The sequence below is a fragment of the Aspergillus piperis genome (assembly GCF_003184755.1).
Source record: "Aspergillus piperis CBS 112811 unplaced genomic scaffold BO85scaffold_6, whole genome shotgun sequence".
Lineage (NCBI taxonomy): Eukaryota > Fungi > Ascomycota > Eurotiomycetes > Eurotiales > Aspergillaceae > Aspergillus > Aspergillus piperis.
The window spans coordinates 1602872-1623490 of record NW_020291596.1 but is presented as its reverse complement, the minus strand read 5'-3'; the positions used below and the strand labels follow the sequence as shown (position 1 = coordinate 1623490).

General features: G+C 37.0%; 5 protein-coding genes across 5 annotated transcripts; 1 reads left to right on the top strand and 4 right to left on the bottom strand.

Moving 5' to 3' along the window:
* Positions 1–524: 524 nt before the first annotated feature.
* Positions 525–1148, top strand: BO85DRAFT_269593 (Zn(II)2Cys6 transcription factor domain-containing protein). The gene is made up of 3 exons (XM_025655078.1): positions 525–850; positions 894–1012; positions 1099–1148. The coding sequence occupies exons 1-3, from the start codon at positions 632–634 to the stop codon at positions 1112–1114; spliced, it is 354 nt and encodes a 117-aa protein (XP_025517329.1). The 5' UTR covers positions 525–631; the 3' UTR covers positions 1115–1148.
* Positions 719–2675, bottom strand: BO85DRAFT_448300 (uncharacterized protein). The gene is made up of 2 exons (XM_025659906.1): positions 2095–2675; positions 719–2041 (listed from the first exon to the last, which is right to left on the bottom strand). The coding sequence occupies exons 1-2, from the start codon at positions 2505–2507 to the stop codon at positions 1183–1185; spliced, it is 1272 nt and encodes a 423-aa protein (XP_025517328.1). The 5' UTR covers positions 2508–2675; the 3' UTR covers positions 719–1182.
* A 2080-nt stretch (positions 2676–4755) lies between these two features.
* BO85DRAFT_448299 (uncharacterized protein) lies at positions 4756–5715 on the bottom strand. The gene has a single exon (XM_025659905.1). It carries the CDS (start codon positions 5518–5520, stop codon positions 5152–5154), a length of 369 nt encoding a protein of 122 aa, XP_025517327.1. The 5' UTR covers positions 5521–5715; the 3' UTR covers positions 4756–5151.
* A 672-nt stretch (positions 5716–6387) lies between these two features.
* On the bottom strand, positions 6388–8026 carry BO85DRAFT_512292 (uncharacterized protein). Its single transcript, XM_025664648.1, has 2 exons — positions 7623–8026; positions 6388–7572 (listed from the first exon to the last, which is right to left on the bottom strand). Exons 1-2 carry the CDS (start codon positions 7712–7714, stop codon positions 6684–6686), a joined length of 981 nt encoding a protein of 326 aa, XP_025517326.1. The 5' UTR covers positions 7715–8026; the 3' UTR covers positions 6388–6683.
* On the bottom strand, positions 7648–8182 carry BO85DRAFT_269545 (uncharacterized protein). Its single transcript, XM_025655077.1, has one exon. It carries the CDS (start codon positions 8024–8026, stop codon positions 7769–7771), a length of 258 nt encoding a protein of 85 aa, XP_025517325.1. The 5' UTR covers positions 8027–8182; the 3' UTR covers positions 7648–7768.
* Positions 8183–20619: the final 12437 nt, after the last annotated feature.

Genomic DNA, 20619 nt, shown 5'->3' with positions numbered 1-20619 from the left:
TTTGAAGACCTGGATTATATTTCTTACGATGCGTTCAACGCCCATAATGACTTACATAAGCAACAGTACCTGGACTCGGGCGCGCCATCAAGTTCTTCGTGAGACTGGACAGATCTGACCTCGTTGTCAATAGTATCGATAGTGCCGTGTGGTTGTTTTCTTAGCCTCGTATTTCTCAGGGCCATGGATAACACGATACCCCTTAAAGCTTCTTTGTTATACTTCACGGCGAGTTACATAGTGTGCCGTTCGATGCTTATTGTTCCCTCCACTCTTCGCTTATCCTTACTGGCACGGATAACAGTATCTTTTCACCAAATCGCAATATCGCGCCTGGAACGCCGAAATCTCCCATGGGACAGAAAAGTCAGCTTATTTGATAGCCCCTTTCTGCCGAAGATGATCTGTCGAGTTTAGCAAGGTAACACCGACGCTGGTTGAGGGAGGCTGATAGGCTGTTCTTTGTTTGACAGGCTTAGCGGAACCAGGTCGAACAGGCTTAGCCCCAGTGTTTCTCTGGAAGCAAACATGCTTCGCTACGTATATAGTAGACACTACTGTGCAATGTAGTCCAGCATTGTCTCTTCAAGACCATCTGTCCCTCCGCCATCTTCCTATCATCACATACCGGATGAGAAGCGCCAGTATCAGCCAATCATATTTACTGGGCAGTTCAATCCATCAAAGCCAACCGATATTCACCATGAACAAAGAGACATCAGAATATCCACACCGACAGCTGCTCCCTAAAGTCTCCCTTGGGAAAGTAGGCCACACCCACTCTCCCGTCCATGCTCCATCCAAGCGCAGATCATTCGCGTGCACAAATTGCCGGAGAAAACACATTAAGGTTAATGAACTAAACTCACATTGATGAGACTAACTAATTATAGTGCACTGGTCCTCCATCCTGCGAAACATGTGTTCATTCTGGGCGAACTTGTGTATTCGAGCCCTCTAAAGACCGACGAAGAAAAGAAGCTCTGCGACATGCTGAAAAGGCAACAGAAAGATACAGAAACGCCCTGGTGATGGTGATTCAGACATTCAAAAGCGGTGCAGATCAGGATGTCCGTGATCTGGTGGATAGGATGAAACAATCTTCTTCGGTTGACGACAGTCTGGCAGAGCTGCAAGAGATGACCCACTGAGAGAAGTAGGATGCACGTTGACCACATGTATTTAACGTTTGTCGCTGGGAGATGTTCGGCGCCTTGGAGAGTCTTCTCCGAGCAGCTGACCAGACCCGTAGCGGGTATTGAATTCATTTTTCTCTGCCCGCGAGGGTGGCTCTTCTCCTATCCCGACTTGTCCACGGAAGTCCCGAGATAATTGCTGTAGCGAAGTGTCTGACATTTGGCCCAACCACTGCGCCGATTTCGAGCCAGTGATGATATGCTTGGCGGAAATCAGATCTCCAATGGTAGATACCACGAGCTGATGTGACTCATCTGAAGATGTCACGTCCTCAAAGATATTTGTGCGGGCTCTGTGTGCCAAGTCGGAGGCCTCTGAACAGACATTAAGACATTGGATAATGCTTTCCCTCTCCTCCTTGATGAGATTCAAGTTTGTGGGATCCTTATACATTATGCCCTGTTCCGACATTTGTCTCAGTCGGTTTGTCAGTTCCATCAAACGCGCCTGGAGTGCCTCCGAGTTTGATGAGACTCTTGCGCCAAAGTCAGTGAGCATAGCGCTGGTCAGGTTCTGGGATTGACCGGATATATCATCATTGCCAGAACCAAACTGTATAGATATATTCTCACCCTTAGAATGGAATTGCGGAAGCTGTTGCTGGAAGTGTGCAATGACTTGCGCAACATGAGTACATATTGTCAGGCATTGCTCAGTGCTTTCCTTCTCCTCCCTTATGTCTTGTAAGTGAAAAGTATCAGACCTTTGAACAGGATCCCCGTGCTGATCGAGCGATTGCAACCTTTCCTCAATGTTTTGTAGATGCTCCTGAAGGTCAGACGTTGCTTCCTCGATCATGGTCTTATACTGGTCGATGACAGCGCTGGCAACAGTGGCTTGACGACTGAGTATAATGAGTCAGTGTCTCATAGGCATTGTAGGACCCATATATCTTACAATGTGGCGCCCCCGAGAGCGATAGAGATAGTTGCTTTATAACCAGCAAGCGTTGTTTTCAGATCATTAATATTCCCACCCATGTACTGTAATTTAGCCCAGTCACGAAAGCTTGTGCGTTGGCCGTTAGAATGGGCTACACATTTGCGAATAATCTCTCTGAACTCGCTGCATATTTTCCCACATCGCAGAAGAGGTAACTTCAAGCTGGCCAGCTCGGCTTCATTGTCCATTACTGCCGAGATTAAGGTGCCGAGGACCTGTGTCAAAGATTCCAATTCATACCGTAGCTCACGAACTGTTCGCTGCGTGTTTTTGAAGCCCTCGACTAGAGCATAGAGCGATTTGCTCGCTTCAAAGGCGAAAGTCGCAAGCGCGATCAAGCTGGAGGCCACGGAGAGAGCATCCGCCATATTGATTCGTTCGGCCTGGAAGAGGGGATTGAAACTGACAGGTAAGACGTCAAAGAGATAAATATGTCAGAGGTTCAACTATATGTCTTGGAAGGTGTGGTTCAATCTGGAAATAATCCTCTGGCTCCTAGATTTAATCATCATCAGCGGGTCAAGCACGAGGCTCCCTGTGAATAGGCCGGGCGGCTACAGAAACGCTGCGATTGGGAGATACAAGATTACGTATCAAATGTAATGACCGTCCGTTTCACGTCCCATTTGCAATCACAACGGAAACCGGAGGGACAGATATGTTGCGACCTCATCAAGCATTTACTGCATCCCTATATCCTTCATGGGAAATAATGAAGCCCTGCCAAAGTAGAGACTTGTTACATTTGGTTTGAGCTGAGGATTTTATATACGATCCGAATGCGATCGTAGCGAAAATACACATGGTAGTACTGAGCTTCGCTACCAGCAGTCCAAGACCCCGCAATAAAATACGCAACTGTCAATACGAAAGTCGACCAGAGCCGCCCCTGGAAGACGACTTATCTCATTCTCCCATCTAGACCTCCGAAAGAGAAGGCTTAGTTTAGGTTTCGAAGTCAGGCAGCCCAATCAATGACAGACGTATGGCCGTTGGCGCCGCGGTTTGGCCAATCATGATGCATGATTGACACGTACAGAAGAGGGACTCGTTACCCGTACTGTCCCAAGCAATCCGTACGGAGACTCCGTGAATGTTGATCAACGCCTATTGTGGCGGTTATCTTCGGTAAACAGATATTACGAGTTGAAAAACGATTAGGAGGGACCTCTAAACGCTCATCGTGTGCTAGAATCATCTAGTGAACTTGATGCGGAACCCGGTGTGAGCTTTCATCAAACATAGGGGTAGCCAGGGGGGAGTAACTCTTATTTCAATGTGAACGTAGCTAACTTGTGGTTTTTAGTGGCTCATTCGGACTTCCACCAGTCAGACTAATGGCAAACATTGAAAGGTCAGCATATGTTCTCTGTGATAAGAATGAAAATTCTTTTCTCGAGGGGTTAAAAATCTCCCACCTTGACATTCCAGAGCGATGACTCATTTCTCTATCACCTAATCTCGTAGGGGGATCGTAATCTATGATTCGATGAAACCGCAACCGCAACCAGTAGCTTTCCCCGTAAAACGTCTATTAATAGGACATCGCAGAACTAGCGGGAACGTTTTAGTGCACTTTCAAATGTTTTCAGCAGCGCTGATAAGTTCCCGGGCCGCTTGCACCCTGGCACGCTGTTATTAGTAATGGAGCTTCAGCTTGTTCAACACATGCAACTCGATCATCCTTCATCACCAAAACTAAGGAGCGCGATTAGAAGTCTGAGAATCTTCTATGCACATTTTCACGCATAATATACCATGAGGATCAACATTGGTACATGTCGGGGAATCGGGTTCGCGCCTTTGCCTCTTGTGTTCTCTCTTGCATAGCGTTCTAACAGAATATTTTATCTTTCGCCTTTCCTAGCTATCGAGCCATCTTATTAGATTAGAAGGTACCTGGTTAGCAACCTAACAGTCCATGTCATTTAAAGCTAGCTGTATTTATTAGATGACATATCTCAACGTGCTCCACAATCGCGCGGTTCATCGTCTGATGCCATATACTAAGATATCTGTTTTCTTATCTTTTTCTTTTTATAGCGTTCCTAACAATGAACAACTATAGGAGATTAATACTAATATAGATATAGCTATTATTTATGATATAACAGAATATTCTGAGGAACTAATTATTAGTATTTTTCAGATGTTTCTATAACCTTCTAAAAGTTTCTGGCAGGATTTAGTGCTTGTCATTCATGTAATGAACAAATGGCAGCCGATAAGGCCCAGAAGGCTTAGGAGACCGCTCTTGTCTTGTGAGGCAACCTACTGCTGTCATAATGCTCTATATATTTTAGCTATGAAAGCTACAGAAGGTGGGATCAAGCACTGTCTGGAGTTATAAGATCATTAATGTTACTGTGAAAATGTTTTCTACTTTATATTATAGTAATATACTAGCTGCTACTACTGGCCCCCAAGGCTTAGTCTCCTGCATGGATAGACTGTTACTCGTTTGGTGTCCCGTAGGCATTGGTACATTATTTTTTATTCGGTCAATATGGTTAATCGAAACATGAATTCTTAGCTTCTTTTCGTTGGAATAATCGAAAATTATCATTATTATTGGGAATATATCTTTTACATGAGATTACAGGATAGGCCGCGAGATCGTGGAATACGTCCAGGATTTTGGTTGTATTGCTAAACCACTGAAACCTGAACAAAGACCTTAGTTCGTAAACTTCATATTCAAAGATTTGAAACCTAATTGAAAGTCTTCTGTCATACGGCAATTCGGCTTAACCAAGACATGACTGGATATCCGTAAAAATGAAACGAAGCTATCGGTTATGAGTAGACAGAACGTATCTACATATCCCGCAAGACCCGAAAAGTAACCCTGAGCAGGTATGGGACTGGACTGGACCACAAAGCAGCCGGAGCGAGTAGCCGTCACATCAGTCACTCGGATGTGTGCCGCTCGTTAATTGTATCTCTCGCCAGAATAAGAAAAGTTTGCCACAAAGTAGAATCAGACATACACAAAAAATTTTTTAAGATACTTTAGGTATCACGGCCCAGCCTTCGTCCGGGCCCAACTGCATCATGGCGTACACTATCATGCTGGCCCTCAACTTTTCCCTTCTCTGTGCTGCGGGAGCGATCCTTCGAGATCTGCTGGAATGTGGTATCGGACACATCCCCAAAACATTGAGTTGCGTGCGCCTTGGCGGAGACGGTTTTGGCCATCGTCGTTTGCCCACTGGAAGAACCAATCAGTTGAAAAACATTCTCGTCTGCAATGATATCCTCGAAATGGTTGGCATAATATTGAGACGGCCGGCGGGCAACATGACCTGCTGCTGAAGTTTGAGGTGTTTGATTTGAGACCCGAGATTCGTCATTTATGTCATTTATCATTGTCCCTGACATGGAAGAGCCTTTTAATCAGACGAGTAGGAAGTTGCACTATTGCATTTGTGTTCGGGTGTGGATGCTGTTTGCAGCAGTACGAGTTTGAAACAATCTAACGGAGGGCAGAAGGCATTGAAGCAACGATCAGGTTGAGCAAAATATGTTTGACTAGCTGTACATAGACTGTGTAGCTTGTCTAAATTTTATGAAGCGAGGTGTTAGTAGGAAGAACGACAACCTGCTGAACGCTGCCGGAAAAAGGTAGGGCCGTAGGCCCACCTTCCTCATTAACAGTGTTAGTTATCGTACGTCCGAATTACATCATGGAATAACGGGATCGGTTGGCATCATTCCGATCACGTGGAAACAAGAGTTGCTGGCACAGCTCGTTTAGCGATCTTTTTGACATGAAATTGTCATTTCCAACTCATCTATCGCAAGTAGGATGAATGAACGTTTTATCATTTAACTGTATGACCTATATTTAAGCACTCAGGCTGAGAACAATTATCGAAGACGTTTCTCTCCACGCTTTGTATTCAAGCGGATTTCCAAAACTATAAGATGTTCTCATTTTGATAAACATGAATTCTTCTTAAGTACCATAGAATCAGGTGCTTGTGCCCTGGGCACGAGAATTGCTGATAGTAATCCTAGTTCAGGGTACTTGTCAACAAAACACCCCCTACTTACTAATGGAACAAGACTTTGAGCAAACGGCTGTCAAGAACCATAATATCTACAGCTATAAATGTTACTGATTACAACATATCCAAGTTAGTATCACATAACTTCACATTTCACTACTTATTCAAGATTTGCATCGGCACTTCAGCACTTGAGCACCCACTTTTACATACGCAGTAGTTCTCAGTACAGAGAAAATAAAAGTGCTTAAAACGTCTTTATGAGGGACAATTCTATCAAGTCTTGAACTGGGTATCTTAGAGACGTCTTCCACACATACTCTTATTAGTTGTGAAGGTGTGGGCGTCTCTTATTGCGTACAGTGCGCTCGGCATGTTGAAGAGCAAAGAAATATCCATGTGAGCAGAATGGCTAATGATGACCGCAACTATATGTGAGACATATGTATACGGCAGTGCAATTCCCAGGATCGAGGTTTCTGGTGTTAAAGATATCTCCAGACTAACATCAATAAATTCCTCCCCTCCAGTCTTCTACTCAGTGTGCTTGCTCTTTGCACCACTAGCCATCGCTCGCTTCCTCATCTCATTAGGAGACGGCTTGTTGCGTCTTATCATCGGTACCGCATTTTGTTCCTCGTCGCTAGTTCCAGCTGAATAATCCCCCCTCCGAGTTTCGAGGACCGACGGTGAACTGGTACTGACAACATCGGCGGACCGAGTATCCAACGCCGCAAAACGGCTGCTGTAGCGTTTTTCAGTTAGATGTCGAAGAGCCTCTTCCGTCATTGACCCAACTAGCTGCGCAGAGTTTCCTTTGGATTGGGCTTTTCTTATATCGAAAAGATCCGCTAGAGTAGTCACTACTACTTGATCGCTGTCACCATCTGCAACCACCTCTCCAATTCTGAAGATTTTCTGACAGGAGATTTCACTCGCCACTTTGCACACTTCTAAGCATTGCTTTGATGTCTGGATATCTTCCTGCAGCCCCAACCTCTCCTTCTCGTTCTTACTACCGCTCAGAACTTGTGATTCCAGGCGCTTCTGAAGGTGGCCAATAATTTCCGCAAAGCTATCTCGGTTCTTCTCCAAAGCTTGCCGTGTTAAGAATTGTGCTTCGAACATATTTTGCATATCATTCTCAGTGGCACTTCCGAATGAGTTGCTGAGTATCGCCGATTCTCTGGTCTCCAATGATTCGATATAGGACTTGGCATCTTCACAGACACGAAGACACTGCTTAGTCACGTCCCTTTCGTCTTCCAGATTTAGGCTTATGTCTGAGGCATTGATTTCTTCGGTAGTAAGTTGCGCCAGCTTCTCATCAATTCGGCGTAAGTGGAGCTCAAGATTGTATGCCGTGTCCTGGATCATCTCATTATACTCTTCGAGAACTTTCTGCGGCACCTTGGAAGAGTGTCTTCATGAAAGACGTTAGCAAAGTGAAGGGAACAGGATCTTGTGACTGACATAGTAATAGTTCCTAATCCCACCGAGATCGTTGACTTATACCCCGCAATAGTGTCAATGAATTCATTGATGTCGCCTCTCATGAATTCCATTTTTGCCCAATCAAGAAGACCCGTCGTTGACTTCCCACTGAAAACCTTGATTGACTATTCAAATTCGCTGCATATCTGGTTGCACCGGTCGATAGGACCTTGGAGAAGTGCCAACATTGACCTCTCATTATTTGTAACCTGTTGCAAAGATTCCAGAATATTCGTGAGGTCCTCAAGCTCATTCTGAAGCCGGCGTAGTGTCTTATCGCGGTTCCGGAAGCGCTTTACAGTACCCTGGAGCGACTTGGTCGACTGAACAGCGGCTGTGATTACAGCCAGCACCGAGGCAGCAATGCTCAAAGGATCTGCCATGATCAATGTCTGCTGTGTGATCTTTAGGTTGCCCTGTGGGATGGTTGTAACGGGCTTGAATGAAGCCGTCAGATAATTCCTTGGTTGAAGACGTACGACTTGAACTATCGCTCCTAATATCGATAAAACCCCACAAGTTTGCACCCGATTGGTCGAGGTTAGCGCCGTGGCTCAATGATTATCTGATCAGCTCGTAGGCTTCCCCGCTCATTAAACTGTCATTTGGGTGTGCTGCGCAGCGCTCCACAATTCTATTGCTGCCCTTGGGGCCTTCTGAAGGCAAGTCGAACGAATCGATGCATGCGTACAAAAATTATACAATAAGATTGGACCTTTCATTCCATTTTTTGGGTCTCCCAACATGAACGGCTGGAGTTTGTACTGTACTGTGAGCGCGTAGAGCAGGGTATAATGGAAGGATGTAGGTTAGTGCAGCGGAAATGGTGTGCCAGACCTAGGGTGACAAGAGGGACGTGCGGAAAAAGCTACAAGGCTCATTGAACCGCAGACATCAGGTAGCAAAATCTGGCGATGTTTGATTGGTGGGACTCGGGCGCTAGGACTTCTCCGAATTTGTTGTCAAAGCTGGGAGCGGTTACCGTATCTACCAATCATAGCTTGACCTTGGCAGATGAAAATGTCTCATTTCCACGATTCTAAGCTTCCCAAAGCGGACGGTACGAATTATCGCCTGATGAGCTAGAGGGCAATGCTGTGCTTAAGGCCATCGCCCGGACCACTTAAGGTCCGTGCGCCACAACAGACAACACAAGTGATAGGGTACAAGGCACCCGCCATTGCTCGCCATCACGGCCCAGATGGGCGACCTGCGCTCAGGGCATAGTATTGAATTCCATGTCCAAAGATCTATCATTCGACATACATTTCAGCAACTGGAGAGATGTAGACTAATGAGATGAAATCATGACCACCCTTGTGCGTTTGACGATGGAACATCCATTTTAAGGAACTGGCGTTCTATGTTGCCAGTCATATATAAGTGTTTTTAAAATAAAACGTTACATCGTCGGTCGCAGGTGGGAACGAATCTTATGTTTACTAATCCTACGGTCAGGCTGATTACCAGATGAATTGGACGCGGGCGCTGAGCGCCGCCCGAGACCTACAACTTGACCGCATGTACTTCGCTCTCGCCTTGGAACAGGATCGTTCGAACCGGATAGACATGTTAAGATATCTGGACGAAGCAAGTAATCACTCTTGTTAGGCTCATATACCCATTCACTTTGGCCCATGGAGCTAGGGCTAGCATCTGGAGTAACACTATGAGCCTGACCATTTATTAGACGTGCAAGCTGAAGTAAGCACTAGGGATCCTTAAGATGCGTAGTAATGCGGTATGACGCACAGCATATGTCACATGTAATGTATTCCACGGTTGCGCGGCACAACCCTTCGTAAACACCACCTCCGATCTCCTACCGAGGCAATTCAAACATCACTTATGCTATAAAAAATGCCTATCTCATCAAAAGTGCTGGTGAAGAAAGAAGGAAAGATTCTTCTTGTCTTTCAAGCTATCCAGGAAGACCAAATTTCTAGTATTCGCGAGGCAGCACGTGTTCACAATGTCCCTCAAATCACCCTTCACGCTCGTTTAGCAGGACGAGACTTCATTGAAGTTAAGGTTCATACACGTCCAAAATCATCGAAATATGAAGACGAATCGCTTTTTAAACAGACTTTCTCTCTAGATAAGTAAGACGCAAGTCCCCAGCCGTCTCAAGTCAGAATCATAACCAGTATAATCTTCTTCAATCGAGATCATACAACATCCGAAGAAGTAGGCATCAAATGGGCGTCCAGCTTTTGTTAAGGGCTATAAAGCTCTGCAACTATAATTTCGTAGATAATATAATTACTAAAGAGCTAAACAGAAGACCCCGAAATTATAAAAGACTGGCTCATTCGGGTTCAAGAGGTTACTCAAGAGCATGGGATCTCACCAGACGATATATACAACTTTGATGAAACGGATTCTACTATAGGAATAATTGGGACTACAAATATACTGACTAGTTCCCAGAGCTGGTCGGCCAACTCAAAATCAACCAGGGAATCGCGAACGGGTAATTACAATTAAGTTGTTCAGTTTAATGGAGAGGCTTTACCTCCGACTCTAATCTTCAGAGACAAAACGCATCTTCAAGCATAGAATAAAGATCAATCCAAATCTTTCTACCTGCAGGATTGAGGTCAGCTATTATGGTCAAATTGCAGATATGATTATATTCAATAGCCTCAAAAAACTTCCGTTGATCAGGGACAGATCAGTGGGAAGATACAGCCCCCCAGTCCTCGACAGCCATGGCAGCCATCTAATCCCCGAGTTTGACCAAATCTGTGCTGCAAATGAGGTTATTTCTATTCATATGCCTGTTCATTCATCCCGTCTGTTTCAACCTCTTCATATTAGTTATTTCAGTACACCTAAACGCGTGTATAGTAAAATAATTGAGAAGCAAAAACACCGCAGCCGGAACATTGTCGACAACAAACTTGACTTCCTAGATGTCTATCCTAAAGCCCACCAACATGCTCTATCATGATTGAATGCTCTCAGTGGGTTTAGAGAAACAGGTCTGGTTTCTTTACATCCTAGGAGTGTCCGATACTAAATATTCGCTTAAAAACAATACCATCTCCGGATAGCCAGTCAAGTGGCTCACTGCTCCAAACTTCACACAATATAAGACATCTTAAGAGCATCAATACCGTGGAGCAACTACTTCAGATCTGAAGCAAGCCCAATTTCACCTGCAGGATCTCTACTACAGCAGCTTCTTCTAGGTTGCGAGCCTGCAATAACAGATTTTAGTATACTTGCTAAGGAGAATGAGATATTATATACAAGTCATGAAAAGCAGCTACAAAAGAGAAGACGTTTAAGGAATCCGGTGGTATATAAAGAAGAACAACTGTTAAAGATGCTTAGAGAGCTATACAACTAGATAAGGGGGTTCAAAATAAGCAAGATCTTGTGGTTGAAGCTCAGCCTCAACCTACGGAGAAGCCCTCGTGCGCGCCTCCACATTGCAGCAGCTTCTTCAATATTTGTCAACAACATACATGGTGCGCTAAACCACCTAGCAAATAAATATATGGCACATATATGAATGCATATTGATCTAAAGGCTTTATTTTGATCATGTCAAGCAATCATACCAGGGGGGGGGGGGTGGACCGCACAACCGTGGAATACATTAACTGGAAGACTAAAGATAAGTACAACTCACTTTTGTAGATTTGTGCATCCTGAATGCATATCTTACTAAGATTCCCGGTGATAAAGGTAATATCCCTTGTAGATACATAGCTTATGTTTTGCGCTCTATAGGATGCGTATAAGGGCTGCTGAGTCCTTATCAAAGCAGATACTTTTCATATAACCAGAGTATCATGCTTTGTCAGGATATTAACAAGATATGGAAGTAGAACTGTGGGGCCTGGGCTGAGAAAAGCATCTTAGGGAAAGCAGTATGTTACAATCCAGGCTAGCAGTATAAAGCTATATCTTGAGCCGAATGCCAAATTCCCAATAAAAACTCAGATTCTTCAACCAGCCCTTACAAAGCTTATCTATATGCTTCGTAACATGCCGGATATGCTGTCCATGTCTGCGTGTAAGTCTCTCATATGCAATCTCCACTTATAACTGTCGGTGACGGAACATGGCACAACTTAATTAAATAACTTAATGATAGTTGATGATCACGAGCTTCAATGTCTTGAAGCTATGCTTTTAGTATTATAACTAGATAGATAACTCAGCTTAGAAATATCTTGGCTTGTCAGCATTGATGTCAAGTAACTACTGAGATCTTTGTATATCGTAATTACCTTCTACCTGTAGAAATTGCGGTTTGTAGCAACAATGCCAATAACTTGATAACACACGAAGTTTTAGATGTTAGTTCCTCAGGTCTCAGTGATTTCCAGACCCAACCACCTCCATCATCCGGCTGCCTTCGGTAAGCTCTGCCGGCTCATTTCTTAGTCTTTCCTGCCTTGTTTAAGAAACAACTTAAGGAAACCATAGTAGTCTGACCGGCAAAATCCAGACAAATCACTGCCACAACCAACAGAGAACCATCATAGACAACGTAAATATCTTAGATAATTGTTCGAGCTAATTTCAATCAGATCTCAATTAGATTATTTTTATCCTACGCTTTCCTACTTTTGGAGAGAACCAGTCAGGTCTTATTCAATCAATTTTAATACTTTTATATATATATTTCTAAAGCCTTCATGCCATATCACTCTGTCCCAGGTTCAATCAGCTGGAAGAAAGAACTCTGACATAATATAATAAGCATGGACCATAATAATGATTTGAAGCAGGACAAGTAACGCCTGATTTGGACTTAATGAGCTATGAAAAAGCCAGACCTGTTATTGTCTGGTTGTGAGGGGCTCAGGGATACAGGGACAAAGCGGTATAATCAGCTTTCTTAGTAGAGAAAAAAGTAAGAAAGAGTATATGAGGCCCGTAGATATATAATATGAAAAATGTGAGGAGATGACTGGACGTCCAGTTTCGCCATATCTGACAAAGTTATGGTCTCTTGGGATTGAACAGAGAGTATTAAGCATCTGGATAAGGAGAGACAAGTGTTGTTTCACCTAGAATACCCGATTTTGTTCGAACAAGCGAATATATCTATATCAAGAAATTGATATATTCAATATTCCACACTCATGGCTACAATATCCCCTGTCAATGTTCCTGCGATAGGAGTATTTTAAGAAGTATTTTAAGGAGTATTTTAAGGAGTATTTTAAGGAGTATTTTAAGGAGTATAGTTGAAGACCACTGGGACCCTTATTCCAGGCTGATGTGAGTATTATACTGTAATAGACCTATCTGGTACAATACATTCCGAGGTCGAAGGACCATTATTCAGTGCCAGTTTAGTGTCTATCGACGTCGAAGGATTCCCACTGTTACAAAAAATAAGACCTGAAGAGCATGAGGGGTGGCACCCGGGTTCAGGAATAATGCAGGAACACACTACTATGATAATATCACTGTAGACACTCGTATTATCTCAAGGCTGCTAATTATCTTGGTTCACTATCAAGGGTATATTAGGACAGCCCCAGGTGTACTTGACTGCATATTAGCGAAGCAGAGTAGTCCAAGCTGTAATTAAGATTCAATATTACTAACTCTACCATAAGAAATAGTAGTAAAAATATATCAAAGATATCTCTATACACAATACAAGACACTTGATGGTTGCTCATAATGTAGTTATTACATAAAAAAGCTGTCACTGTTGGTAGACATGAACACAGCAAACTCTCCACACTATACTGAAAAGGTTTAAATCTCATATCATAAAGTTGTCCACGACAAAGTTCAGGGAGACATATGATAAAACTGCATATGATTTATAATTTCCCACCATTCATTCAATGGTTCATGGCAAGCAGGGTCTGGGCATCAAGTACACGCATAGTATACACGCCTAATATGGCGTCTAAAGCTGAAGTCAGATTTGAACAGCTTTTCTCACACGCCGTATATTGAGCACAAAAGGCACTCCAGTGATTATATAGTAATATACTTGTTACCTAAGCCTGCTGCAGTCCACCCTGGAAGCCCCTCACTTGAATAAATGACTCTCAGATATAATATAAGGCTGGGACTAATCTGTAACACTGTATCCACAGCTGCAATTCTACAGTTTATTTTATCTTGTTCCGAAGTTGGTATAAAATAGAAAAGAATAATAATTACTTTCTGTCTCTCCTGGGAGAGGATAATATTATTATATATATTATATATTTTTAACAGAAGACTATGAACTTACTGAATTATATTCTAAACTAGTTATTTTTTATTAAACCAGGACTGCTTTTTCTTCTTTATCTTATAATAAAAGGCCTGGAGTATAATATAATATTTTATTCTTTATTTTATTATTTCTATATATAAGAATATTCCTGTAGTACTTATAAGAGTACCATATTTCTATTATATTTTCTGCTTATATTTAAGCCAGTATTTCAAGTAATATCTTACTAAAAGATTAGCTCTAGCTTCAATTTTCTCAACTCTGCTAAGATTAATGGATTATTATTAATTAATTAATTAACTTTAACTACTAGCTATTTAAATAATTATAACCTGGGGCTTAAATTATCTCTAGATAATATTAAAATTTATAAATAGATAATCAGGTCAGTAATTCTTCTAATATACTGATCCAGATATATATTATAATAAAAGATTCTATTAAGTTTTATTAATTTTATCTAATAAAATATTAGCCATGCCTCTTCCATAAAAAGTATCTTAAATATTTATAGTTATTATTAGTTATTTCTCCTACACCCTGCCGCAGCCAGTAGGGGGTAATAAGAAGATTAAATCTAATAATTTTACTAAGTTACTTTAGCTAACTGTTTAACATCCTGGTAGAGATATTAAGAAGATATATATCAGGATTAGCCGGGTGAAGAATAAGAGAACTAGCTAATTTAAATACTTATAATATATACAGCTACCTAGTAAAACTAATATAAAGATATTTAAAGATAGACTTATATATTAATAACCTGAGAAATAATATCTTAGGACAGAACAATAAACAAGACTTACTTAAAATTTTAAAAATATCTATTTCCAGACTGTATCTGTTAAATTAAATATTCAGGTACTTTATACAGCAATTCAGAATATATTATAACTTTTTTTTATTTTTATAATCTTTAGTATTACATAATTTTATTTCTAGAATTATATAAAGTCTCTCTTAGCTGGTAAGAAATAAGATAATTACTATATTAGTATATTTTAACAATATTAGTATTCCAGATTATTATCTAATTATTCCTGCTAAAAAAATAATCAAAGCAAGCTGTATTAGGTTCTATAACTTAATTATAGTTATTTATAGTATCTTCAGTAATTCAAAAATATTTTCAGATTATAGTATAGGTTTTTCCTTTAATTCTATTCAAAGTTTATACTTCTTTATTAATTAATCTTAGACCTATATAATCAGTCCTTTATAAAATATATAAAGTATAAATAAGAAATCTTATATTCTAACTATTCTATTTTTAATCTCTAAGAAAATTATCAGAGCCATCTTCTCTTTTCTAAATTATATCTAAATATTCTAGTATATCTGTAAGGTTAATACTGCCTTAATATATTGATAATAAATAATAATTATATAATTAAAAATATATAATATTTTTAAGCTTAATAGATTAGCTTTTAGTAATTTCAGTATATTATACTTAGTTTTTACACAGAATCTGTAACCCACTTAGAGTCCTATATTAATAATATATATCTATATATTTTTATTAGTACTAGAGCTCTTACACTCTCTTTTAAAGATAAATTATATTATTATTATATTACTGTCTTTAAATAACAGAGTTATCTAGATCTCTTTCCTCTTATAACCAGTTATATTAAGTACTTTGATCCAGTTTTATAAAAAAATTATATTCTAGTAAATTATTTCTGTTATTATCATTATCTGTATTTTTATAAACTGGTTTATCTATCCTAATTTTCTGATATTTTTCAGAAATATTATATCTTCTGTGATCACTATTATTATATTGATAGTAATATAGTTACTCTCAGAACTGAGTTATTATAAAGATGTCTATCTATTTTCTCTGTATGATTAAAATACTATGAAAGATTTAGAATAGCAGGTAAGCAAGTGAAAGAAAGAGAAAAGTAAGGTAGAAAATAATAGAAGAGGCAGGATAGAGAAAGATATATGAAAAAGAAGCAGGGTAGTTAAAGATTAAGCAGATATTAATAAAAAATTTTTTAAGTAAAAGCCAAGGATATATATACCATGAAATAGGAGAAAAAAAACCTGGAATAAATATTTTATTATCTAGTTAACTGAATTTTTCTTTATTCTAAGAAGGCTGGAGTAAGTTTCTAACTCTTTATATATTTTTTATAATAAATAGTAATATAATACCTGGCCAGCCAGACTAATACAGTAGGTTTTATTATCTTCTGAAAAATCAATATATGGAATACTATATTATTAAAAAAAATTTATATAGATTCTATATATTTCAGCAAAAGATAGAACAGTTAACTTAAAATCTATAATAAATAGTGCCTTAGCTGGAAAATACTAGTAGACTTTATATTACTCTATTAACTAAGGGCTCCTATTCACCTATATAATAAAGAACTATAATAGACTGCTATAAAAATAATTCTAAGATAATAATTAAAATAGAGTTAGAGCATCAGTACTGAAGGACTGTAAAAGCGGCATTACAATAACCACAAAAGAGGCAGCTCTTTCACTGAAGTGTTGCTTAATCTTATAAAATGAACTTGCTGAGACCCTGGCTGAGTAGATTTACATTTTTATTAAAATAACTTATTTATTTAAGTAATAACAGTTTCTAAAAAATCATGGTAAGCGGATGCTAGATTATAACTTAAATATATTAAAGTAATTAGATAAGAAGAATTCCCCAAGCACTGAGGATTTCTGGGAGCTGGAGTATCTAATTAATAAGTATAATATTATTTAATTTACTGCTATGTCAGATAATCCTAATCTGACTTAATTAATTAGTTTTTTTTGGATGAACTTTAATCTATCTACCAGTAATACTATTTTATAAACTGGTAATAATCTGTTAAATTCTTGATGGATTCCTATATATTTTCTAAAATATTATAATTTTTCTACTTTACTAAGTAATATAATTTGCTGCTAATCTTCTTGTGGTCTAGAATTTTTTTAACTCTATATTTTTATTTAATATTATTATTAATTTCCACATTTTCTGCAATCCTAGTATTCTTTAATACGGGTTCTAATAATAAGATATAAAATACTGGATAAATTTTACTTACTGATTTCAGTAGTCTTAGTTTATAATTAACTAGTCTTTTCTTTTCTTTAATAATAAATAGTTCTAGTTTATAATAATCAAGTTTCTGGCTTAGTCTTTTTATTTCAATATTTCAGTGGAGTAAAAATACTTTTTTTTCTCTTTTTAGGTCAGTGTTACAGACCCCTGCTAGTTGACCTGCTAGTAAGGCGGACTCGTTAGGCAGAAAGTACTGATAAAGACAGTGCTCGAGCAATCAGAAACTCTTATTTAGGAGAATTCTGGATTACTTCTATAATGCCCGGAACAGCCACACATCACGTGACCATAGGGTATATGGGATGGAATACGGGTAGATATATGGTATATGGTATATAATATACAGGAGAATATACAGCTCAGTATATATAAAATAAGATATATAAGAATACTTATTCTTGTATTTAAATAATTTTATTCTTCATGCTTAATTTCATATTATCTTAAGTAATCTATTATTAAAAACTTAATAATATAATACTTGTCTATACTCACTTACAAATAACTGCGTAATATTATTCAGTCTTACTTCTCTTTTCTTATCTAAGACTAGTTATTTTTAAATAAACTATTAGTCTGATATTATCTTGATCTAGTTTAATAATACATATACCAGTAAAGCTAAGCTAACAGGAACAGGGAAATAATTCTAGAATTTAATATATTAAATACTAGTTAGTACAAGTATTTATTATTAAAATTATTTATTATATTAACTACTTCAAGTGTGCTACAGGACTCTAATATCTAGAAAAAAGATTAATAACATACATCTACAGCACAGGAACTGATGAAGATAGTTAATCAGTTATAAGAAAGTAATATTATTTTAAAATAATAAAACTAATTACTTAAGGGTCACTTAGCAGTTAAATTTATTAAAGTCTGATTACTAGAATCATTTAATAGCAGTTAATCAAAGTTTAGGGCTTTCTTGATACAGTTAGATTTATATCTTAATATAAATAAGAAAAAGCTCTGAAATAAGATTAATAAAATCTTTTTTATATTTATTTACCTAACTGGAATAGCATTTAATTAATTTAAACTGTATATTTATAGATATTAAAAGAAACTAATAGAGAATCAAGATAATAATATTAAAAAAATCTTTACTAATTATATCAGATTTAAGAAATATCTTGAACAGATATTCAGAGATATTAATATAATAAGAAATACTGAGTAAAAGTTATGATAATTTAAACAGACCAGATCAGTATCTAATTTTTTTTTAAATTTCTGTAAATTACTAGTTACTTAAACTGAAATAAAGATGCCTATATTATATAATTTAAGAAAAAATTTAAAATTAAGATTTAAGAGTAATTTATTTAGCAAGAATAATTAAATATATTATAATGAATGATTGCAGCAGCAGTTAAAATTAATAATAAATTATATAAGTATAATATAAAATAAAAAAAGGACTGATAGACTAGTAAATCTATATTATATCAAAATAATTAATAAAAATATTAAATTAATAATAAATAACCGGTACAGTCTAGAAGCTTAGAATATAAGAATTTCTATAAACTAAAATTAATAAAGCTGGATATAATATAATATCAGATTTAATTAAATAAAATCTTTAAAGAAGAGCTTGAAAGATATAAAAAAAATTATTTATACTTTAACTGTAGTAAGGCAGGTTATTAATCAAGAAACTGTAAATAAAAATAATAATAATTTTAAAAATAATTAAGAATTACTAATAAAAACTAAACTAGAAAAATCTATAATATTACTAATAGATAACCAGAAGTCTGAATAGAAACTAAATTATTAAATAATAAGAAATCATAAGTTATATAATAAGAATAACTGTTAGTACTAGTAAACAGGATATATCAAAATTAGTTAAGATAATAAATTAATATAGATAAGCTAATAATACCAGTAGAATTATAAGAAACTCACTAACTATCTGAATTATTTAATTAATTTATAGAAATTAATAATAGTAAGAAGCCAGCTCTAAAAAATAAATACTCTGATATAATTCAGAATAAGTTTAATTCTTTAAATAAAGAGTATAGTACTCAGCTAAAAAATCTTAAATTTAATAAAAAAAATTTAATAAGATATCTAATATTTTAGAAAAAATTTTATTAAAAACCAGCGAACCATGCCCGACGCAACAGGATAAAAATAAAGAAAACTAAGAAGATAACAAAAATAATATCTCTTATTAGTTAGATTATATTATAAAAGAGTTTAAGAAAAATCTAATATAATTTTATTTAAAATTTAAGAAAGTCATGCAGCATTGTCCGCATTAGAATTTAAAATATTAAGAACTATAGAATAAAAACTAGAAATTATATTTTTAATTAATTTTACTTTAATTTATTCTACTTCTTATTATTATAAAATTATTTCTTATATTTCTAATTATAATAAATACAGATAATATAATTTTGACTTTTTAAGTCCATGATATAAGAAATGCTTTTTAGAAAATAATATTTATAAAAGTTTTTAATAATATAATTATTCTTATAAATCTTATCAGACTGATGAATGTGCTCTTTTACTTAATTATAATTAATATAATAATAAGATATATTAATTTATTCTAGAGAAAAGAAACTAAAGAACCTAGTTAACACACACAGGAGAATACATACTTTTATATTTCTTAAGAATAAAAAATCTTAAAGAAGAGAAAATAATATTACAGATCTTTATTAGTTAATCTGCTAGTAAGACAGATTTATTAAATAAAAAGTACTAGTAGAGGCAGTGCTCAAGTAATCAGAAACTCTTATAAAAAGAATTCTAGATTATTCTTATAATACCTGGAATAGTCTTATATTATATAATTATCTATTATCAGATTTACTATTAAGAGTATACTCAAGGTATACTAAGATCTTGAAATCATGATTAGATCAACTACTAATTTATCTTAGATAGTATATGATATAGTATACAGAGAATATGATATATAAGAATACTTTCTTATATACTTAATTAGTTCTGTTCTTCGTGCTTAATCTATATTATCTCTAAATAACTTACTTTTAAAAGCTTAGTAATATAATACTTGTCTGTATTTACTTACAAATAATTATATAATATTATTCAGTTTTATTTCTCTTTTCTTATCCAAGACTAGTTATTCTTTAGATAGTTACTAACCTGATACTTCTTTGATCCAGTTCGACAGTACATATACCAGTGAAGCTAAGCTAACAGGGACAGGGAAGCGATCATAGGGTTTGACAGTGATATTGTAAAACGCCTTGGTTTTCGCCACTTGAAGGACACAGCCTCTCAACATTCTCAAACGTCATTGTTACACAGAGGTAGTACTGGAGTACGTATTGCTTACCTTAGTACAGCAAAGATAGGTGTGAGACTGCGCTGCTGTACAGCTATGACACCTCAAGAAAGCCTCACGCGGCAAGATTCCTGCGAAGATTTCAAAGTGCCGTTAGTGGTGATTACGGGACCATTCTTATTAAATCAGTTTGCTTCAAAAAAATAAAAACAAAAAAAAAAACAATCCTTCAGGCGGATGCCCGTTGGTCGTTTACTGCGCAAGCTCTGGAATCGCTAGCCCCCAGGCTCAGCCTTGTTGATAAGGAAATGACATGTAGTAATCGTTCGTTTACTGCGATGAATAAAAGAGAGCGCGATAATTCAAGGTCATGATTGACGCTGCAACAAATGTG